This window comes from Palaemon carinicauda, chromosome 3 (genome assembly GCF_036898095.1).
Source record: "Palaemon carinicauda isolate YSFRI2023 chromosome 3, ASM3689809v2, whole genome shotgun sequence".
In the NCBI taxonomy this organism is placed as follows: Eukaryota; Metazoa; Arthropoda; class Malacostraca; order Decapoda; family Palaemonidae; genus Palaemon; species Palaemon carinicauda.
In genome coordinates, this window is record NC_090727.1 from 102525652 (window position 1) to 102545800 (window position 20149).

General features: G+C 34.2%; 2 protein-coding genes across 2 annotated transcripts; both read left to right on the forward strand.

Moving 5' to 3' along the window:
* Positions 1-3646: 3646 nt before the first annotated feature.
* LOC137638401 (uncharacterized) lies at positions 3647-9855 on the forward strand. The gene is made up of 2 exons (XM_068370449.1): positions 3647-3851; positions 4000-9855. Exon 2 carries the CDS (start codon positions 4235-4237, stop codon positions 9845-9847), a length of 5613 nt encoding a protein of 1870 aa, XP_068226550.1. The 5' UTR covers positions 3647-3851; positions 4000-4234; the 3' UTR covers positions 9848-9855.
* Positions 9856-11465: 1610 nt separating this feature from the next.
* Positions 11466-18594, forward strand: LOC137638402 (uncharacterized). Its single transcript, XM_068370450.1, has 2 exons — positions 11466-18315; positions 18464-18594. Exon 1 carries the CDS (start codon positions 11467-11469, stop codon positions 17077-17079), a length of 5613 nt encoding a protein of 1870 aa, XP_068226551.1. The 5' UTR covers position 11466; the 3' UTR covers positions 17080-18315; positions 18464-18594.
* The last annotated feature ends 1555 nt before the right edge of the window (positions 18595-20149 follow it).

Consider the following 20149-nt stretch of genomic DNA (forward strand, 5'->3'; position numbering starts at 1 on the left):
TATGTATATGTATATATATATATATATATATACATATATATATATTGTATATGTATATGTATATGTATATATATATATATATGTATATATATATATATATATATGTGTGTGTGTGTGTGTGTGTGTGTGTATGTATATTTATGTAAAATGTGTGTATATGGTATGTATATATGTGTGTGTATGGGTATGTCAGTGTGCACACAAAACTTGTTACACTTTATCGTAGCCGTTATGAATCTGTTATGTAAATATTCCTTCTTTTTTGTTTACATAATTTTCAACGCCGTAATAAATCATATCCAAAGTATTATAGGAGTATTTCAGTAAGTCTGTCTGGCCCATCGTCTGGGAAAGGGCTGAAGTAGATTAAGGAAGGATTAAGTTGAATAATCTTCTTATTAAAAACGAGGCCTGATTTGCATAAGATACCCGAGTAACTAGGAAAAAAATAGTATCCGATATAGGCGGAAATGTTTTTACTATTTCTTACTATTTGATAGAAGATTACTTAGTTTTATTACCTCGTCCCCACCGGTTATGGGTTATTGTTTTTGGTAGAATTCTTTGTGTTTGTTTCTAAATATGGAAAAACTACTTGTCCGATTTACTTGATTTTTTTTTTTTTTTTTTTTTTTTTTTTTTTTTTTTTTTTTTTTTTTTTTTTTTTTTTGACACACCGTGGACCCGATTAATATTTGGTCCGCATAGAGTCAAGATCAAAGTCACGGTGACTCGAAAGATCTTTGTAGACTTTTGACTGAAGCTCCGTTAAATATTACCCGATTATTTGAAACCTAGACCATAATCTTAATTTTTCGGCGCCGAAAATGTAATTCTTTATATGAAAATAGTGAAAAAGCATACCTTTGAAGATTGGTAAGGTCAAAGTTCAAGGGTTTCAAATTTTCAATGTCACTGAATTTAGAGGACCAAAAGTCTTGAACGATTAGATATATAATTGGTTAATATGACAGACAGAAAACCACCTTTGAGCTTTAAAGTAACACTATGACCTTCAACCTTCTGTAATCTTGTAAGGTCAAATTCAACATCACCCGATTTCAGTAAGTTCAGACCCACACTCGTTTACTATCATTGAAGGATATTTCAACTCTTCAAAAACATTTAGAGCAATTGTTGCGTTTTCGAGAAGGATTAAGTGTGAGGGACGGGATTTGCCGTGTCTTGTTGTCTTTGGCCTTGAGTAAAATGGTAAGCGGTACGATTATTCAAGCGTTTTTCTGTTCTCTTATTTAGAATTCCTTAGTTGTATTTATTTAGGAATTCTTAGAAAATGTGAACTAATTATGAAGCAGGATACAAATCTGGATTTTAATTTATATTTCAGTTGTAAATTTATCTGTTTTATAGGTCTTTATAGTATAGGTCTGTTTCTCTCTATGTACATTTCTTTTCCTCATACATAGGGAATCCCTGAAGTAATTCAAATGGGCTTCATGAAGTTGTTGATTTTTTAGGAAGTGTCTTGCATTTCCGAGCAAGTTTAATTTACCATGAAAGACAACTGGGTAAGTAAACAAATCAATAATTAATTCCTTACCACTGAGAGATGCTTGAATTCTAGTTCCCTTTTATTTTTGTTGTAAGGTCTCAGGAGATAAGCTTGTTAAGGACTATCACAAAAATACATTTACTTGTTAGAAACAAATACATTTTTGATTGGTCATTTATAGAGATTTTAGAACTCGCAATACAATCCTTACATTTTCCGTATTAAAGTAATAGCTATTCTCTCTCTCTCTCTCTCTCTCTCTCTCTCTCTCTCTCTCTCTCTCTCTCTCTCTCTCTCTCTTAGATTTTAGAACTCCCAATACTATCCTTTACATTTTACGTATTACAGTAATGGTATTATCTCTCTCTCTCTCTCTCTCTCTCTCTCTCTCTCTCTCTCTCTCTCTCTCTCTCTCTCTCTCTGCTGGAAAGATTTCCCTGGAACCCCACTCATCTCTCTTAACCATTTCCTATGATATTTTCTCCCCATAAAAAGGATAAGAAAGGCTGGGGCGGTTATGAGGACTTATCAGACGACCATTGGGTGCTATTGTAAGTTCATCTAGCCGCTAAGTAGGACATCTGCATCTGTATTCTTTAAAAACAGTTGAAGTGGTATTAATCATCAATCCCTGATTCACTGCGATTTTACGAAAGGTATATAGACATCCTTATCTATTTAGTTCATTTATTTGTTTGTGAGCAACTTTCACAAAAACTACAGTGCCGATTTTGACCAAAATTGGTATTCATATTGGGTGTGACCCAAAATGAATCTGTAACAGTTTGGATAAAGTGCATCAAAGTACAAGTGTCCATTGGTACTTTAAAAGTAATCGCAATGTTAAGTAATTGGCAAATATTGTTATCGTTTATTTTTTGATTGTGAACAACATTACGCAAAAAATACAGACTTGTGGGATATGACCCAAGGACAAATCCATTACATTTTGAAAAAAATACATCGAAGTACAAGTACGCAATAGAGTTAGAGCAAAAGAATACTGCTTTGCGTGACGAAGGAATGCTCTCTACTGAGTGGCCCTCTAGTTCTTGATAGGCACTCAGTAGAAAGCATGCCTTCGCCAAGTCGAGCAGTCTTTATTTGATCTTAATTCTTCTGCGTAGTTGTACTTCGATATATTTTCTTCAAAACCTACAGGATTTGTCCTTGGGTCAGACTCCACATGTTAGATTCATGGATGTAAATCGAATAATGATGTGAATACCCTAGCATATAAAAAGGTTCGCTTTCTGTCTTATGAAAATTACATTCATCGGTTCATCACTTTAATCTTTCGTTCAACATTTGTATACTCATTCCTTTTTAGGAAACTTTCCTCCAAATCAGGAAAGTAATACAAATTTAAGGAGATTACCCTATAATTTAATAAAGAAAATTAAATATATTAAGACCAATAACACAGTAATCTCTTTATACCAACTGACGTGACCCTTTCTCTCGACATTTTGTGAATGCGTGAGCTGCCTTTCAAGTTAACAATGAACCATGAAAATCATTTTCACCAACAACTTCCTTCCCAATTATCTCATATCTTAGAAAATGAAAGAAGCAGATAACGTGTAAGCTTCACTTTCAAATAAACTATCTCGTTCTACATTTACGATAATTTGTAGTATGAATCATATTAGAAATATCAATTCATGAAATTGCAAGTGTGTACTGAGATACAGGAAGCGGAGAAAAATGAGGAAGATTTGGTTGATTACTTTGCAATTCATTTGCAGTAAAAAATGACAAAAGCTATCCTAAATCAATCATTTATTCTAAAAGTAAACAAGATTGTGTAAAAATTTCAACTACAAAGCTAAGGTCCTTATATTTACATGCTAGAATATCAAAGGAATTGCAATTAGACGCTACCGAAGCTTCAAAAACTTTTTTAAAGAAAAAGGGTAAGAATAAGGTTTTGAAAGTTTGGATTATAGAGAGAGAGAGAGAGAGAGAGAGAGAGAGAGAGAGAGAGAGAGAGAGAGAGAGAGAGAGAGAGAGACCAGGATAATAATGCAATGATTCTAAGTAGCTTTCCTTGAATTCCTAACATATACTTCCCTCTCTCAAAGCTGCGAAAACTTATCCATAACATACCTCTCACAGGTATTTACCATTGTTACTGTCATTAGAACACCTAGTTATATCTGAGTCTTGAAACAATACTAAAATACATTCCACCAAGGTGGACGAGGTACTTCCCACTCTACTGGGTAGATGTAAACAATCACAACAACTGCAGCCTCAGATTCAAGCACATGAAATGTGACTTACTTGTCATGGATTTCTTCATGTATATCTAATGGATTAAGTCCCCAAAATTGTGGTAAGATACGTTAATTTGCTTATAGTATGTATTTTTGTACCTTTTTGATATTATGTTTTATATGTTTTTATTTGTACCTTTGATATAGCCAATGGCATCCTACCAGTTTTGTAGGCATTAGCCTAAAAGTGTTTTCTTTTGTTTTCAGTTATACTCAATTAATGGCTCATGGTTTATATAATAAACTACATAAAGGACCATGGAATGTTATTATACCCAAATTTGAGAATCAACACTGAACGGGGCTAAAATCAATTAATAAATACAGAGCCACGTACTGTTCACAAGAACAAGATAACACAATTGGGTTAAGGATTGATGAACCCAAGAATAGGAGCCAAACCTAACCAAGGAAATGTGGAAAATCTACGAATCAAGACAAAATGGAGCTTAATGAACAAGAGAAACATGAAGATCAACATTTAGGCCAAGATGAAGAGCAAGACTTGCATTCATTGAAACCTAGGCCTAGGCCTATATCACCTAGTATGGGTAAACGAGTGAGATTGCAATCAGAAAAAGGTAAGATGTATAATTTTGATCTTCTGGTTGATGAATTCAAAAAACAAAAGAGATTGTTAGGCAAGATAAATAAGGAAGCAGATTTGGCACTTTTTAAAAATGATTGTAATGTAGGCCTACTACAGGATGTTGCAAATAGGCTTCAAATAGAATTAAAGAATATTGACTTAACTCTCTCCAAAGTGAAAGAATCAGAAATACCAGAGGGTGATATTGTACGGAGTTTAGAGTATAATTACCAGGAAATATGCTTTGAAAGTCACACTAGGTTAACAATATTAAAAGAAAAAATGAAACATGAACAAGAAGATAAAATGTCAAATGTCTCTCAAAGGTCAAAGTCTTCATCTAGTAGGTCGCGTCATACAAGTGGAAGTAAATCTTCACGTGTTTCTAGTACTAAGAGAATAGAACTAAGCACAAAACTGGCTAGGTTAGGCACAGAAAGAAAGTACCATGACATAATGGAGAAGGCTAGAGCAGATTTAAAGAAATTAGAAATTGACAAAGAAATTGAAGCCACTAATGCTGAGATATGTGCAGTTAATAAAATTTTAGAGGAAGAAAATGAAACTGATCCACAGTCATGCTTGAGTTTTCCGTTAGGTGAAAATAAGCAACCCACTGAAGGTCTCTTGCACAGATATCTTGAAGATAGTAGAGTTGTAAATTATTCATTGTCAGGTTCCAGTGTACAAAAGTCCCTTTCCTTTGCTGGAGGTTTAGATAGTATAGACAAAGATTTAGACAAAAGGAAGGCAGAAATAAAGGTAACAACTGATCTAAATCCAAATGCTCAGGTGTTTAGATTTCCAACGGATTTCATACAACCAGGGAAACCAAGGCTAGACCATAATTATAATTACCAGCCCATAGGACGCTCACAGCCAAGTAAACTTAGGCTAGGCCAAGAAACAAACCTGAACTCAGATTTCAAAATACCAAATGAGCCTAGGCTAGGTTGTAGTACTATAGATGAGGCATCCCATGAGGTAGTAGGTGAACCTAGGCTAATAGTAGATCCCAAAAATGCCGTCACTTGCAATACACAACCTGATGTTAATAGACCAAGGCTACACGCTCATGATCCCCTGACAGATTTTCATGAACAACCTAACATTATCAATAATGATAACATACAGTCCAGTCAAGTTTATCAATGGGATATTTTAAAAGGTTTTGCTGATCTTCAAAATCAAAACTTAGAGAAACTAGCTAACTTGTTTGCTGCAAGGCAACGTAAAGACAATTTACCCGCTAAAGAACCAGAGGTATTTTCTGGAGATTTGCTGAAGTACCCTCAATGGAAAGCATCATTTATTACATTAATTGAATATAAAACAGATGATGCTGCTGAAAGATTGTACTACTTAGGTAAATATACGGATGGTCAAGCTAAAACTGCCATTGATAATCTTATTTCTTTTGGGACCCAAGAGGCTTACGACAAAGCTTGGAAGATACTTCATGATAGGTTTGGAAATAAATTTATTGTTGCTGATGCCTTTAGAAGCAAGCTTGAAGGTTGGCCTAAGATTACAATTAATGATGGTCCAGGTTTGAGGAAATTTTCTGATTTCTTAGAACACTGTAAAACAGCCATGGGAATCATAAAGTACTTAGCAATTCTTAACGATCCTAAAGAAAACAAACTTATGTTACAGAAGTTGCCTGCCCAAATTGCAGAGAGATGGAATTGTATAGTAACTAAAAGAATCACAATTGATGAAGAGGAATATCCATCTTTTGAAGAGTTTACAAGGTTCATAAGTGATGAAGCCAATAAGGCATGTAATCCAACATCATCTTACAGTGCACTTAATAGGAGAGATACAGTATTTACACCTAAAGAAAAACAACCACAAAGTAAGGTTGCAAGGCGTACATCATTTGCTACTAAATTTAATGAAGTTAATAATGTTACAAATGCTGCATCTGATGAAAATAAATCTAAAAATGAAAAACAAACCGAGAGTAAAATGAATGTAGGATTTACATGCTATTACTGTAGACAAAACCATGATATGGAAAAATGCCCAGAATTCTTAAAACTTGATCTTGCTCAAAGAAACCAATATTTGACAGATAAAAGGATGTGTAGGGGTTGTTTCAAGATTGGTCATTATTCAAGGTATTGTAAAAGACCAAGGAAATGTATTAAATGCAAGAGATGGCACCCAACAATTCTCCACGATGAAAACTTGAATAAAAAACCAAGTTCTGGTGATACCCAACAAGAACAGGCTGTAGCTGTAGCTAATAGAATTAATGTTAACAGATATTTTTCAGCTGATGTTCACTCAATGATTGTACCTGTTTGGTTAAGCCATAGGAATACAAATAATAAGGTCATGGTATATGCAGTATTGGATGATCAGACAGATGCTTGTTTTATCAAAGAAAGTGTCCTAAGGTATATGAATGTCAATGGCCAAAATTCTGTCATCAAGATAGCGACTATGCTGGGTGAAGAGGCTATAACAAGTACTAAAGTATTTGGTTTATCAGTGAAGGGCATAAATGAAAATAGTACTGTAAATTTACCATGTGTCTACTCTAGAAAAACTATTCCTGCAAGAAGAGCACAAATCCCTAAAAAATGTTCAGCTTTAAGATGGCCTCATCTTAAGAAAATTGCTGGAAGGCTAGTAGAGTATAATCCTGACATTGAGATAGGTCTATTGATAGGCATAAACTGTATAAAAGCTGTCAAACCTTTAGAAATCATTCCTGGGTCTGGAAATGAGCCCTATGGTCAGAGAACAGCTCTTGGATGGGGAATTATTGGTAATGTAAATGTCAATGAGAATAATTTAGAAAGTGATGTTGTTGTTAATAGAACAGTAGTTGAAGAAATTGAAATAAATTCCATGATATCAAATAACATTTTTACAGTACCAACCAAAGTAAAAGAAGTGTATGAGCCTCATCATGTCAGAGAGATGTTTGAATCTGATTTCATAAGTAATGTTAGTGACGATGAGGTAGCTTTGTCAGTAGAAGAAAGACAGTTTATTGAAATTGTTAGTAATGGTATTAAGATTATTGATGGTAAACAGTTTAAAATTCCATTGCCACTCAAAGGAGGTGGTATTCAGTTTCCAGATAATAAGTTAGTAGTCCAGAAAAGACTATCCAACTTAAAACAAAAGCTTCAGAAGAATGTAAGCATGAAAAATGATTACATAAATTTCATGAAGAATATGATTGATAAGGGTTATGCTGAAAGGGTTCCTTTGAATGAAACATGCCTAACTAATGGAAAGGTTTGGTTTGTGCCACATCATGGGGTTTACCATCCCAGAAAGACTGACAAAATCAGAGTAGTATTCGATTGCTCTTTTATGTATAAAAATGTAAGTTTGAATGATTGTTTACTTCAGGGACCAGATTTGTCAAATAGTCTAGCTGGTATTTTGTGTAGATTTAGAAATCATTCTGTTGCATTTACTTGTGATGTAGAAGCAATGTATCACCAAGTTTTAGTAAATGAAGAACACAGGAATCTTTTACGATTTCTGTGGTTTGATAACCATAATTTAGATGGCGACATTGTTCAATATAGGATGACTGTTCATCTATTTGGTGCTAGAAGCTCTCCATCTGTTGCAAACTATGCTTTGAAAGCTGCTGCTGATAGATTTAAGGATAAAACTACTGAAAAGGCAGCAGAGTTCATTAAAGAAGACTTTTATGTAGATGATGGCTTAAAGTCTGTAGCCACAGTGGAGGAAGCCATAAACTTAGCCAAAGACAGTCAGATGATATGTAAAAGGGGTGGTTTCCATTTGCACAAATTTGTTGCCAATAATGCTGAAGTTTTAAAGGCTATGTGTCCTGATGAAGTTGCTCAATCAGTTAAGAATCTTGATTTAACGAAAGATAAATTGCCAGTGGAACGAACATTAGGTATGGAATGGTGTACTGAAACAGATACATTTAATTTTAATGTCAAACCCATTCAAAGGCCTAGTACTAGAAGGAATGTTTTATCCATAGTTAGCTCTATTTTTGATCCTCTAGGCATGATATCACCATTCATTCTTACAGGTAAGAAAGTTTTGCAAACCCTATGTAAACAAGACCTTGGCTGGGATGATCCTATTCCTGAAACTGTAATTACTGAATGGGAAAACTGGTTAAGTCAATTACCCAAATTGAAAGATATTAAAGTTGAGAGATGTTATAAACCAGCCAACATGAATGTCATAGACTATGAATTGCATCATTTTTCTGATGCTAGTGAGAAGGGTTATGGTCAATGCTCATACTTAAGAATGACAGATGCAAATGGACAAGTACATACTAGGTTAGTTATGGCTAAATCAAGAGTGTCTCCCTTGAAAACTTTTACAATACCTAGGTTAGAACTCACTGCTGCATTAGCATCAGTGAAAGTGAGTTATTTCTTAAAAAAGGAGTTGAAGGTCAATATTAGTAAAGAAGTATTTTGGGTAGATAGTACAATTGTTCTTGGATACATAGCTAATCAATGTAAACAGTTTAAGGTTTTTGTTGCAAACAGAGTTGCGCAAATCAGAAATCACACCTTGCCTGAACAATGGAGATATGTTTCCTCAAGTGATAATCCTGCTGATTTATGTTCAAGAGGCATGTCTGTTCATGATCTGACTAGTAACTATATGTGGTGGCATGGACCTGAATTCTTAAAACATGATAATACTGATAATGAAACTTTATGTTCATTTGAAGTTACAGATGAAGATCCAGAATTAAAGAAAGTGTCACTGGCAATTAACACTGATGATAATAATTATGCTACCATACTTACCAGACTTAATTACTTCTCAGATTGGACACGTGCCAGAAGGTCATTAGCTTTATGTAATAGGTTTATTGATAAATTGAAACAGAAATCATTATATACTGAGTATGTTCATGTGTCTGTAGAAGAGCTAATTAAGGCAGAAATTACCATTATAAAATTAGTCCAAAGAGAAGCTTTTCAATATGAATATCAGTTGTTAATTATAAGCAATAACAAATTTGATAAATGTTTAAGGAAATCTAGCAATTTGTACAAGCTTGATCCATTTATTGGTAGTGATGGCTTAATAAGAGTGGGTGGTAGATTAAACAGAAGTAATTTTGATGTCCATGTAAAATATCCTGTGATTTTGCCAAAGAATAGTCATATTACTGAATTGATAATCTGTCACTATCATAATAAAGTACACCATCAAGGTAGAAATTTAACTTTAAATGAAATTAGATCTAGTGGTTACTGGATTATAAGTGGATCATCCTTAGTAGCAAAACATATATCAAAATGTGTAACTTGTAGAAAAATTAGACATGATACTCTTACACAGAAGATGGCCGATTTACCAAAGGATAGGGTAGAAATGTCTTCTCCATTCACTTACAGTGCAGTTGATTATTTTGGTCCATTTATAATTAAGGAAGGTAGAAAAGAGCTCAAAAGGTATGGTGTATTATTTACATGTATGTAAACTAGGGCAATACACATTGAAACTGCCCATTCTCTCAGTACAGACTCTTTCTTAAATGCTTATAGGAGATTTGTTTGTAGAAGAGGCCATTGCGCACAATTGCGTTCAGATCAAGGTAGCAACTTTATTGGTGCAAGACAAGAGTTTGCAAAGTGCCTCCGAGAAATGAAGGTTGAAAATATTAAAAATGAATTATTAAAGGACCAATGTGATTTTATAACATTCAAAATGAACCCACCTCATGCAAGTCATATGGGTGGTGTTTGGGAGAGACAAATAAGATCTGTTAGAAATATTTTGAATGTATTGCTATCTAACAATAGTAAAATTTTAGACGATGAATCTTTGAGAACATTCATGACTGAGGCAGAAAATATTGTAAACGGGCGACCATTATCCACAGATAACTTGAATGATCCTTTAAATGTAGAACCTTTGACACCTAATCATTTTCTGACATTGAAGTCTAAGGTAGTCTTACCTCCTCCAGGTAATTTTGTAAAAGAGGACATGTTTTCAAAGAAAAAATGGAGGCGTGTACAATGTCTTCTTAATCAGTTGTGGAAAAGGTGGCAAAGAGAATACTTACAATCGTTACAAATACGCCAAAAGTGGTTAAAGCCTCAAAGGAATGTAGAAATTGATGATATAGTTTTAATCAAAGACTATAATCTACCTCGCAACAAGTGGATGTTAGGCCGGGTATTAGAAACAAACGCAGATGAAGCTGGCCATGTTAGAAAAATTAAATTGTTAGTAGCAGATGCTTTTCTTGATGAAAATGGTAAACGCCACAAGACAGCTACAATTCTAGAAAGGCCTATTCATTCAGTTGTAATGTTATTAGAAAGTACAACAGGGAAGTCCCCATCAGGGAGCATTTAAGTCATTATGTACTGTATATTTTTATTTAGTATGGAATGGACTAACCTGTATATTAAGATTTTATTGTTTGTAAAGAATCTCATATTCATTCCCCAATACTATAGTTATTGTTTAAATTGTTATCACAATTTAGGGGAGCCATTGTTACTGTCATTAGAACACCTAGTTATATCTGAGTCTTGAAACAATACTAAAATACATTCCACCAAGGTGGACGAGGTACTTCCCACTCTACTGGGTAGATGTAAACAATCACAACAACTGCAGCCTCAGATTCAAGCACATGAAATGTGACTTACTTGTCATGGATTTCTTCATGTATATCTAATGGATTAAGTCCCCAAAATTGTGGTAAGATACGTTAATTTGCTTATAGTATGTATTTTTGTACCTTTTTGATATTATGTTTTATATGTTTTTATTTGTACCTTTGATATAGCCAATGGCATCCTACCAGTTTTGTAGGCATTAGCCTAAAAGTGTTTTCTTTTGTTTTCAGTTATACTCAATTAATGGCTCATGGTTTATATAATAAACTACATAAAGGACCATGGAATGTTATTATACCCAAATTTGAGAATCAACACTGAACGGGGCTAAAATCAATTAATAAATACAGAGCCACGTACTGTTCACAAGAACAAGATAACACAATTGGGTTAAGGATTGATGAACCCAAGAATAGGAGCCAAACCTAACCAAGGAAATGTGGAAAATCTACGAATCAAGACAAAATGGAGCTTAATGAACAAGAGAAACATGAAGATCAACATTTAGGCCAAGATGAAGAGCAAGACTTGCATTCATTGAAACCTAGGCCTAGGCCTATATCACCTAGTATGGGTAAACGAGTGAGATTGCAATCAGAAAAAGGTAAGATGTATAATTTTGATCTTCTGGTTGATGAATTCAAAAAACAAAAGAGATTGTTAGGCAAGATAAATAAGGAAGCAGATTTGGCACTTTTTAAAAATGATTGTAATGTAGGCCTACTACAGGATGTTGCAAATAGGCTTCAAATAGAATTAAAGAATATTGACTTAACTCTCTCCAAAGTGAAAGAATCAGAAATACCAGAGGGTGATATTGTACGGAGTTTAGAGTATAATTACCAGGAAATATGCTTTGAAAGTCACACTAGGTTAACAATATTAAAAGAAAAAATGAAACATGAACAAGAAGATAAAATGTCAAATGTCTCTCAAAGGTCAAAGTCTTCATCTAGTAGGTCGCGTCATACAAGTGGAAGTAAATCTTCACGTGTTTCTAGTACTAAGAGAATAGAACTAAGCACAAAACTGGCTAGGTTAGGCACAGAAAGAAAGTACCATGACATAATGGAGAAGGCTAGAGCAGATTTAAAGAAATTAGAAATTGACAAAGAAATTGAAGCCACTAATGCTGAGATATGTGCAGTTAATAAAATTTTAGAGGAAGAAAATGAAACTGATCCACAGTCATGCTTGAGTTTTCCGTTAGGTGAAAATAAGCAACCCACTGAAGGTCTCTTGCACAGATATCTTGAAGATAGTAGAGTTGTAAATTATTCATTGTCAGGTTCCAGTGTACAAAAGTCCCTTTCCTTTGCTGGAGGTTTAGATAGTATAGACAAAGATTTAGACAAAAGGAAGGCAGAAATAAAGGTAACAACTGATCTAAATCCAAATGCTCAGGTGTTTAGATTTCCAACGGATTTCATACAACCAGGGAAACCAAGGCTAGACCATAATTATAATTACCAGCCCATAGGACGCTCACAGCCAAGTAAACTTAGGCTAGGCCAAGAAACAAACCTGAACTCAGATTTCAAAATACCAAATGAGCCTAGGCTAGGTTGTAGTACTATAGATGAGGCATCCCATGAGGTAGTAGGTGAACCTAGGCTAATAGTAGATCCCAAAAATGCCGTCACTTGCAATACACAACCTGATGTTAATAGACCAAGGCTACACGCTCATGATCCCCTGACAGATTTTCATGAACAACCTAACATTATCAATAATGATAACATACAGTCCAGTCAAGTTTATCAATGGGATATTTTAAAAGGTTTTGCTGATCTTCAAAATCAAAACTTAGAGAAACTAGCTAACTTGTTTGCTGCAAGGCAACGTAAAGACAATTTACCCGCTAAAGAACCAGAGGTATTTTCTGGAGATTTGCTGAAGTACCCTCAATGGAAAGCATCATTTATTACATTAATTGAATATAAAACAGATGATGCTGCTGAAAGATTGTACTACTTAGGTAAATATACGGATGGTCAAGCTAAAACTGCCATTGATAATCTTATTTCTTTTGGGACCCAAGAGGCTTACGACAAAGCTTGGAAGATACTTCATGATAGGTTTGGAAATAAATTTATTGTTGCTGATGCCTTTAGAAGCAAGCTTGAAGGTTGGCCTAAGATTACAATTAATGATGGTCCAGGTTTGAGGAAATTTTCTGATTTCTTAGAACACTGTAAAACAGCCATGGGAATCATAAAGTACTTAGCAATTCTTAACGATCCTAAAGAAAACAAACTTATGTTACAGAAGTTGCCTGCCCAAATTGCAGAGAGATGGAATTGTATAGTAACTAAAAGAATCACAATTGATGAAGAGGAATATCCATCTTTTGAAGAGTTTACAAGGTTCATAAGTGATGAAGCCAATAAGGCATGTAATCCAACATCATCTTACAGTGCACTTAATAGGAGAGATACAGTATTTACACCTAAAGAAAAACAACCACAAAGTAAGGTTGCAAGGCGTACATCATTTGCTACTAAATTTAATGAAGTTAATAATGTTACAAATGCTGCATCTGATGAAAATAAATCTAAAAATGAAAAACAAACCGAGAGTAAAATGAATGTAGGATTTACATGCTATTACTGTAGACAAAACCATGATATGGAAAAATGCCCAGAATTCTTAAAACTTGATCTTGCTCAAAGAAACCAATATTTGACAGATAAAAGGATGTGTAGGGGTTGTTTCAAGATTGGTCATTATTCAAGGTATTGTAAAAGACCAAGGAAATGTATTAAATGCAAGAGATGGCACCCAACAATTCTCCACGATGAAAACTTGAATAAAAAACCAAGTTCTGGTGATACCCAACAAGAACAGGCTGTAGCTGTAGCTAATAGAATTAATGTTAACAGATATTTTTCAGCTGATGTTCACTCAATGATTGTACCTGTTTGGTTAAGCCATAGGAATACAAATAATAAGGTCATGGTATATGCAGTATTGGATGATCAGACAGATGCTTGTTTTATCAAAGAAAGTGTCCTAAGGTATATGAATGTCAATGGCCAAAATTCTGTCATCAAGATAGCGACTATGCTGGGTGAAGAGGCTATAACAAGTACTAAAGTATTTGGTTTATCAGTGAAGGGCATAAATGAAAATAGTACTGTAAATTTACCATGTGTCTACTCTAGAAAAACTATTCCTGCAAGAAGAGCACAAATCCCTAAAAAATGTTCAGCTTTAAGATGGCCTCATCTTAAGAAAATTGCTGGAAGGCTAGTAGAGTATAATCCTGACATTGAGATAGGTCTATTGATAGGCATAAACTGTATAAAAGCTGTCAAACCTTTAGAAATCATTCCTGGGTCTGGAAATGAGCCCTATGGTCAGAGAACAGCTCTTGGATGGGGAATTATTGGTAATGTAAATGTCAATGAGAATAATTTAGAAAGTGATGTTGTTGTTAATAGAACAGTAGTTGAAGAAATTGAAATAAATTCCATGATATCAAATAACATTTTTACAGTACCAACCAAAGTAAAAGAAGTGTATGAGCCTCATCATGTCAGAGAGATGTTTGAATCTGATTTCATAAGTAATGTTAGTGACGATGAGGTAGCTTTGTCAGTAGAAGAAAGACAGTTTATTGAAATTGTTAGTAATGGTATTAAGATTATTGATGGTAAACAGTTTAAAATTCCATTGCCACTCAAAGGAGGTGGTATTCAGTTTCCAGATAATAAGTTAGTAGTCCAGAAAAGACTATCCAACTTAAAACAAAAGCTTCAGAAGAATGTAAGCATGAAAAATGATTACATAAATTTCATGAAGAATATGATTGATAAGGGTTATGCTGAAAGGGTTCCTTTGAATGAAACATGCCTAACTAATGGAAAGGTTTGGTTTGTGCCACATCATGGGGTTTACCATCCCAGAAAGACTGACAAAATCAGAGTAGTATTCGATTGCTCTTTTATGTATAAAAATGTAAGTTTGAATGATTGTTTACTTCAGGGACCAGATTTGTCAAATAGTCTAGCTGGTATTTTGTGTAGATTTAGAAATCATTCTGTTGCATTTACTTGTGATGTAGAAGCAATGTATCACCAAGTTTTAGTAAATGAAGAACACAGGAATCTTTTACGATTTCTGTGGTTTGATAACCATAATTTAGATGGCGACATTGTTCAATATAGGATGACTGTTCATCTATTTGGTGCTAGAAGCTCTCCATCTGTTGCAAACTATGCTTTGAAAGCTGCTGCTGATAGATTTAAGGATAAAACTACTGAAAAGGCAGCAGAGTTCATTAAAGAAGACTTTTATGTAGATGATGGCTTAAAGTCTGTAGCCACAGTGGAGGAAGCCATAAACTTAGCCAAAGACAGTCAGATGATATGTAAAAGGGGTGGTTTCCATTTGCACAAATTTGTTGCCAATAATGCTGAAGTTTTAAAGGCTATGTGTCCTGATGAAGTTGCTCAATCAGTTAAGAATCTTGATTTAACGAAAGATAAATTGCCAGTGGAACGAACATTAGGTATGGAATGGTGTACTGAAACAGATACATTTAATTTTAATGTCAAACCCATTCAAAGGCCTAGTACTAGAAGGAATGTTTTATCCATAGTTAGCTCTATTTTTGATCCTCTAGGCATGATATCACCATTCATTCTTACAGGTAAGAAAGTTTTGCAAACCCTATGTAAACAAGACCTTGGCTGGGATGATCCTATTCCTGAAACTGTAATTACTGAATGGGAAAACTGGTTAAGTCAATTACCCAAATTGAAAGATATTAAAGTTGAGAGATGTTATAAACCAGCCAACATGAATGTCATAGACTATGAATTGCATCATTTTTCTGATGCTAGTGAGAAGGGTTATGGTCAATGCTCATACTTAAGAATGACAGATGCAAATGGACAAGTACATACTAGGTTAGTTATGGCTAAATCAAGAGTGTCTCCCTTGAAAACTTTTACAATACCTAGGTTAGAACTCACTGCTGCATTAGCATCAGTGAAAGTGAGTTATTTCTTAAAAAAGGAGTTGAAGGTCAATATTAGTAAAGAAGTATTTTGGGTAGATAGTACAATTGTTCTTGGATACATAGCTAATCAATGTAAACAGTTTAAGGTTTTTGTTGCAAACAGAGTTGCGCAAATCAGAAATCACACCTTGCCTGAACAATGGAGATATGTTTCCTCAAGTGATAATCCTGCTGATTTATGTTCAAGAGGCATGTCTGTTCATGATCTGACTAGTAACTATATGTGGTGGCATGGACCTGAATTCTTAAAACATGATAATACTGATAATGAAACTTTATGTTCATTTGAAGTTACAGATGAAGATCCAGAATTAAAGAAAGTGTCACTGGCAATTAACACTGATGATAATAATTATGCTACCATACTTACCAGACTTAATTACTTCTCAGATTGGACACGTGCCAGAAGGTCATTAGCTTTATGTAATAGGTTTATTGATAAATTGAAACAGAAATCATTATATACTGAGTATGTTCATGTGTCTGTAGAAGAGCTAATTAAGGCAGAAATTACCATTATAAAATTAGTCCAAAGAGAAGCTTTTCAATATGAATATCAGTTGTTAATTATAAGCAATAACAAATTTGATAAATGTTTAAGGAAATCTAGCAATTTGTACAAGCTTGATCCATTTATTGGTAGTGATGGCTTAATAAGAGTGGGTGGTAGATTAAACAGAAGTAATTTTGATGTCCATGTAAAATATCCTGTGATTTTGCCAAAGAATAGTCATATTACTGAATTGATAATCTGTCACTATCATAATAAAGTACACCATCAAGGTAGAAATTTAACTTTAAATGAAATTAGATCTAGTGGTTACTGGATTATAAGTGGATCATCCTTAGTAGCAAAACATATATCAAAATGTGTAACTTGTAGAAAAATTAGACATGATACTCTTACACAGAAGATGGCCGATTTACCAAAGGATAGGGTAGAAATGTCTTCTCCATTCACTTACAGTGCAGTTGATTATTTTGGTCCATTTATAATTAAGGAAGGTAGAAAAGAGCTCAAAAGGTATGGTGTATTATTTACATGTATGTAAACTAGGGCAATACACATTGAAACTGCCCATTCTCTCAGTACAGACTCTTTCTTAAATGCTTATAGGAGATTTGTTTGTAGAAGAGGCCATTGCGCACAATTGCGTTCAGATCAAGGTAGCAACTTTATTGGTGCAAGACAAGAGTTTGCAAAGTGCCTCCGAGAAATGAAGGTTGAAAATATTAAAAATGAATTATTAAAGGACCAATGTGATTTTATAACATTCAAAATGAACCCACCTCATGCAAGTCATATGGGTGGTGTTTGGGAGAGACAAATAAGATCTGTTAGAAATATTTTGAATGTATTGCTATCTAACAATAGTAAAATTTTAGACGATGAATCTTTGAGAACATTCATGACTGAGGCAGAAAATATTGTAAACGGGCGACCATTATCCACAGATAACTTGAATGATCCTTTAAATGTAGAACCTTTGACACCTAATCATTTTCTGACATTGAAGTCTAAGGTAGTCTTACCTCCTCCAGGTAATTTTGTAAAAGAGGACATGTTTTCAAAGAAAAAATGGAGGCGTGTACAATGTCTTCTTAATCAGTTGTGGAAAAGGTGGCAAAGAGAATACTTACAATCGTTACAAATACGCCAAAAGTGGTTAAAGCCTCAAAGGAATGTAGAAATTGATGATATAGTTTTAATCAAAGACTATAATCTACCTCGCAACAAGTGGATGTTAGGCCGGGTATTAGAAACAAACGCAGATGAAGCTGGCCATGTTAGAAAAATTAAATTGTTAGTAGCAGATGCTTTTCTTGATGAAAATGGTAAACGCCACAAGACAGCTACAATTCTAGAAAGGCCTATTCATTCAGTTGTAATGTTATTAGAAAGTACAACAGGGAAGTCCCCATCAGGGAGCATTTAAGTCATTATGTACTGTATATTTTTATTTAGTATGGAATGGACTAACCTGTATATTAAGATTTTATTGTTTGTAAAGAATCTCATATTCATTCCCCAATACTATAGTTATTGTTTAAATTGTTATCACAATTTAGGGGAGCCATTGTTACTGTCATTAGAACACCTAGTTATATCTGAGTCTTGAAACAATACTAAAATACATTCCACCAAGGTGGACGAGGTACTTCCCACTCTACTGGGTAGATGTAAACAATCACAACAACTGCAGCCTCAGATTCAAGCACATGAAATGTGACTTACTTGTCATGGATTTCTTCATGTATATCTAATGGATTAAGTCCCCAAAATTGTGGTAAGATACGTTAATTTGCTTATAGTATGTATTTTTGTACCTTTTTGATATTATGTTTTATATGTTTTTATTTGTACCTTTGATATAGCCAATGGCATCCTACCAGTTTTGTAGGCATTAGCCTAAAAGTGTTTTCTTTTGTTTTCAGTTATACTCAATTAATGGCTCATGGTTTATATAATAAACTACATAAAGGACCATGGAATGTTATTATACCCAAATTTGAGAATCAACACTGAACGGGGCTAAAATCAATTAATAAATACAGAGCCACGTACTGTTCACAAGAACAACCATTACAAAATATATATGAATAAATTCTTTTCTCTGCAATTGAGTTTTAGTCACCTACCTGTTAACTATATCCTGAGACGATGAGACATGTTATAGACCTAAGATATTGTTTATACGAGAACATTTTACACCGCTGTTTATGCTAATATGTTCACTGAACCATAATGTACCACAGCTTCTAGAAACATGACATACATTTTATTAATACAGCAATAAATAACAAGATTGATAAAACTCTTCACAAGGTAATGTAATCAACACATTAAAATGAGTGTGTAGAAAGCAAAAGTATTACATTCTCTTATGCCTATTCTTCTTAGCATAAAGCCTTATTTAACAAAAGAGAAAAGTGGTGTGACCCCAGCCTTTTTTCTTTAAACTAATCCTTTTCTAATTGGAATTCCATTAAAATAGTCACTACTTAAGGACAGACACACAAAATATTCTGGTCAAAAACACAAAAGCCTTTACCTGACGATTTGCCAGACTGGGGTTCGAGTCTCGTTGAAGCTCGATAGTTTCTTGCAGAGTCTGTAACCTCACCATCCTTGTGAGCTAAGGAGTTGGGGGTTTTGGGGGAGCCTATAGATATACTTTTTGTGTCATCACCAGCCAATGATTGGCCTCTCCCTGGTCCTAACTTGATGAAGAGGGGGGTTGGGTGGTGATCATATGTATATATTGGTCAATATCTTGAGAAATGTCAGTCTCTTGCCTCCACTATTCATGAGCGACCTTTAAACAAAAAATTTACTTCGTTTCTTGTTCCTCCTCGTTACCCTTGTCTGTCTGGATGACCTTAATGGTTCCCCGACTGAGCCCGTTATCCTGCGTTCCTTCCCCATCCAATTATCCGTCATTATTTTCCTCTCACGAAGTTTTCCCACAAAAGATGTCGTCAATTTTATCGAGATTTTCCCTGTGTAATCTTTTACCAATCTCATTGGCATCTATCTTCAACCAGTGCCCTGGTGTAGCCATCTTTACAATATATTTTCTCTTTTAATATAAAATTCCTTTCTGCAATAATCATAAAGATAACTGTTCATATATTACTACATAAGTATAGCAAACTGCAAATATGTTATGCAATCTTAAGGCTCCCACCCATCCTATCTAAACAAAAAAGAAGGCCTATCTAGCCGGTAAATTCAAATTCCTCTCCAAAGTCAACATTATTTACACCTTTTTCGTAAATTTATAGCTAAACTACCCCAAAGTGGATCAAAAAAAAATTCTAAAAGGTGCTATAATTTTATCATAACTTCTTGGTCTTTTCGATTGTATATCAATTAGATTAAAAGAAAAATGGCCTAAAACCAGAAAAACTTCATGCCACACTTTACACGTTATTGGTGGGAAATTACGCAAATGAATTCAATAAACGAAATAGACGGATATCTTTAAAACAACAGCATGAGCTTCAAATAAATGGCATAATCATTCCAGCAAAATACTTCATATATCTATAAATTTTATTAGCATAAAACCCGTTGAAGGATCTTGTCTGCCGCTCCAATATCTCCTGTGTTTGATAATC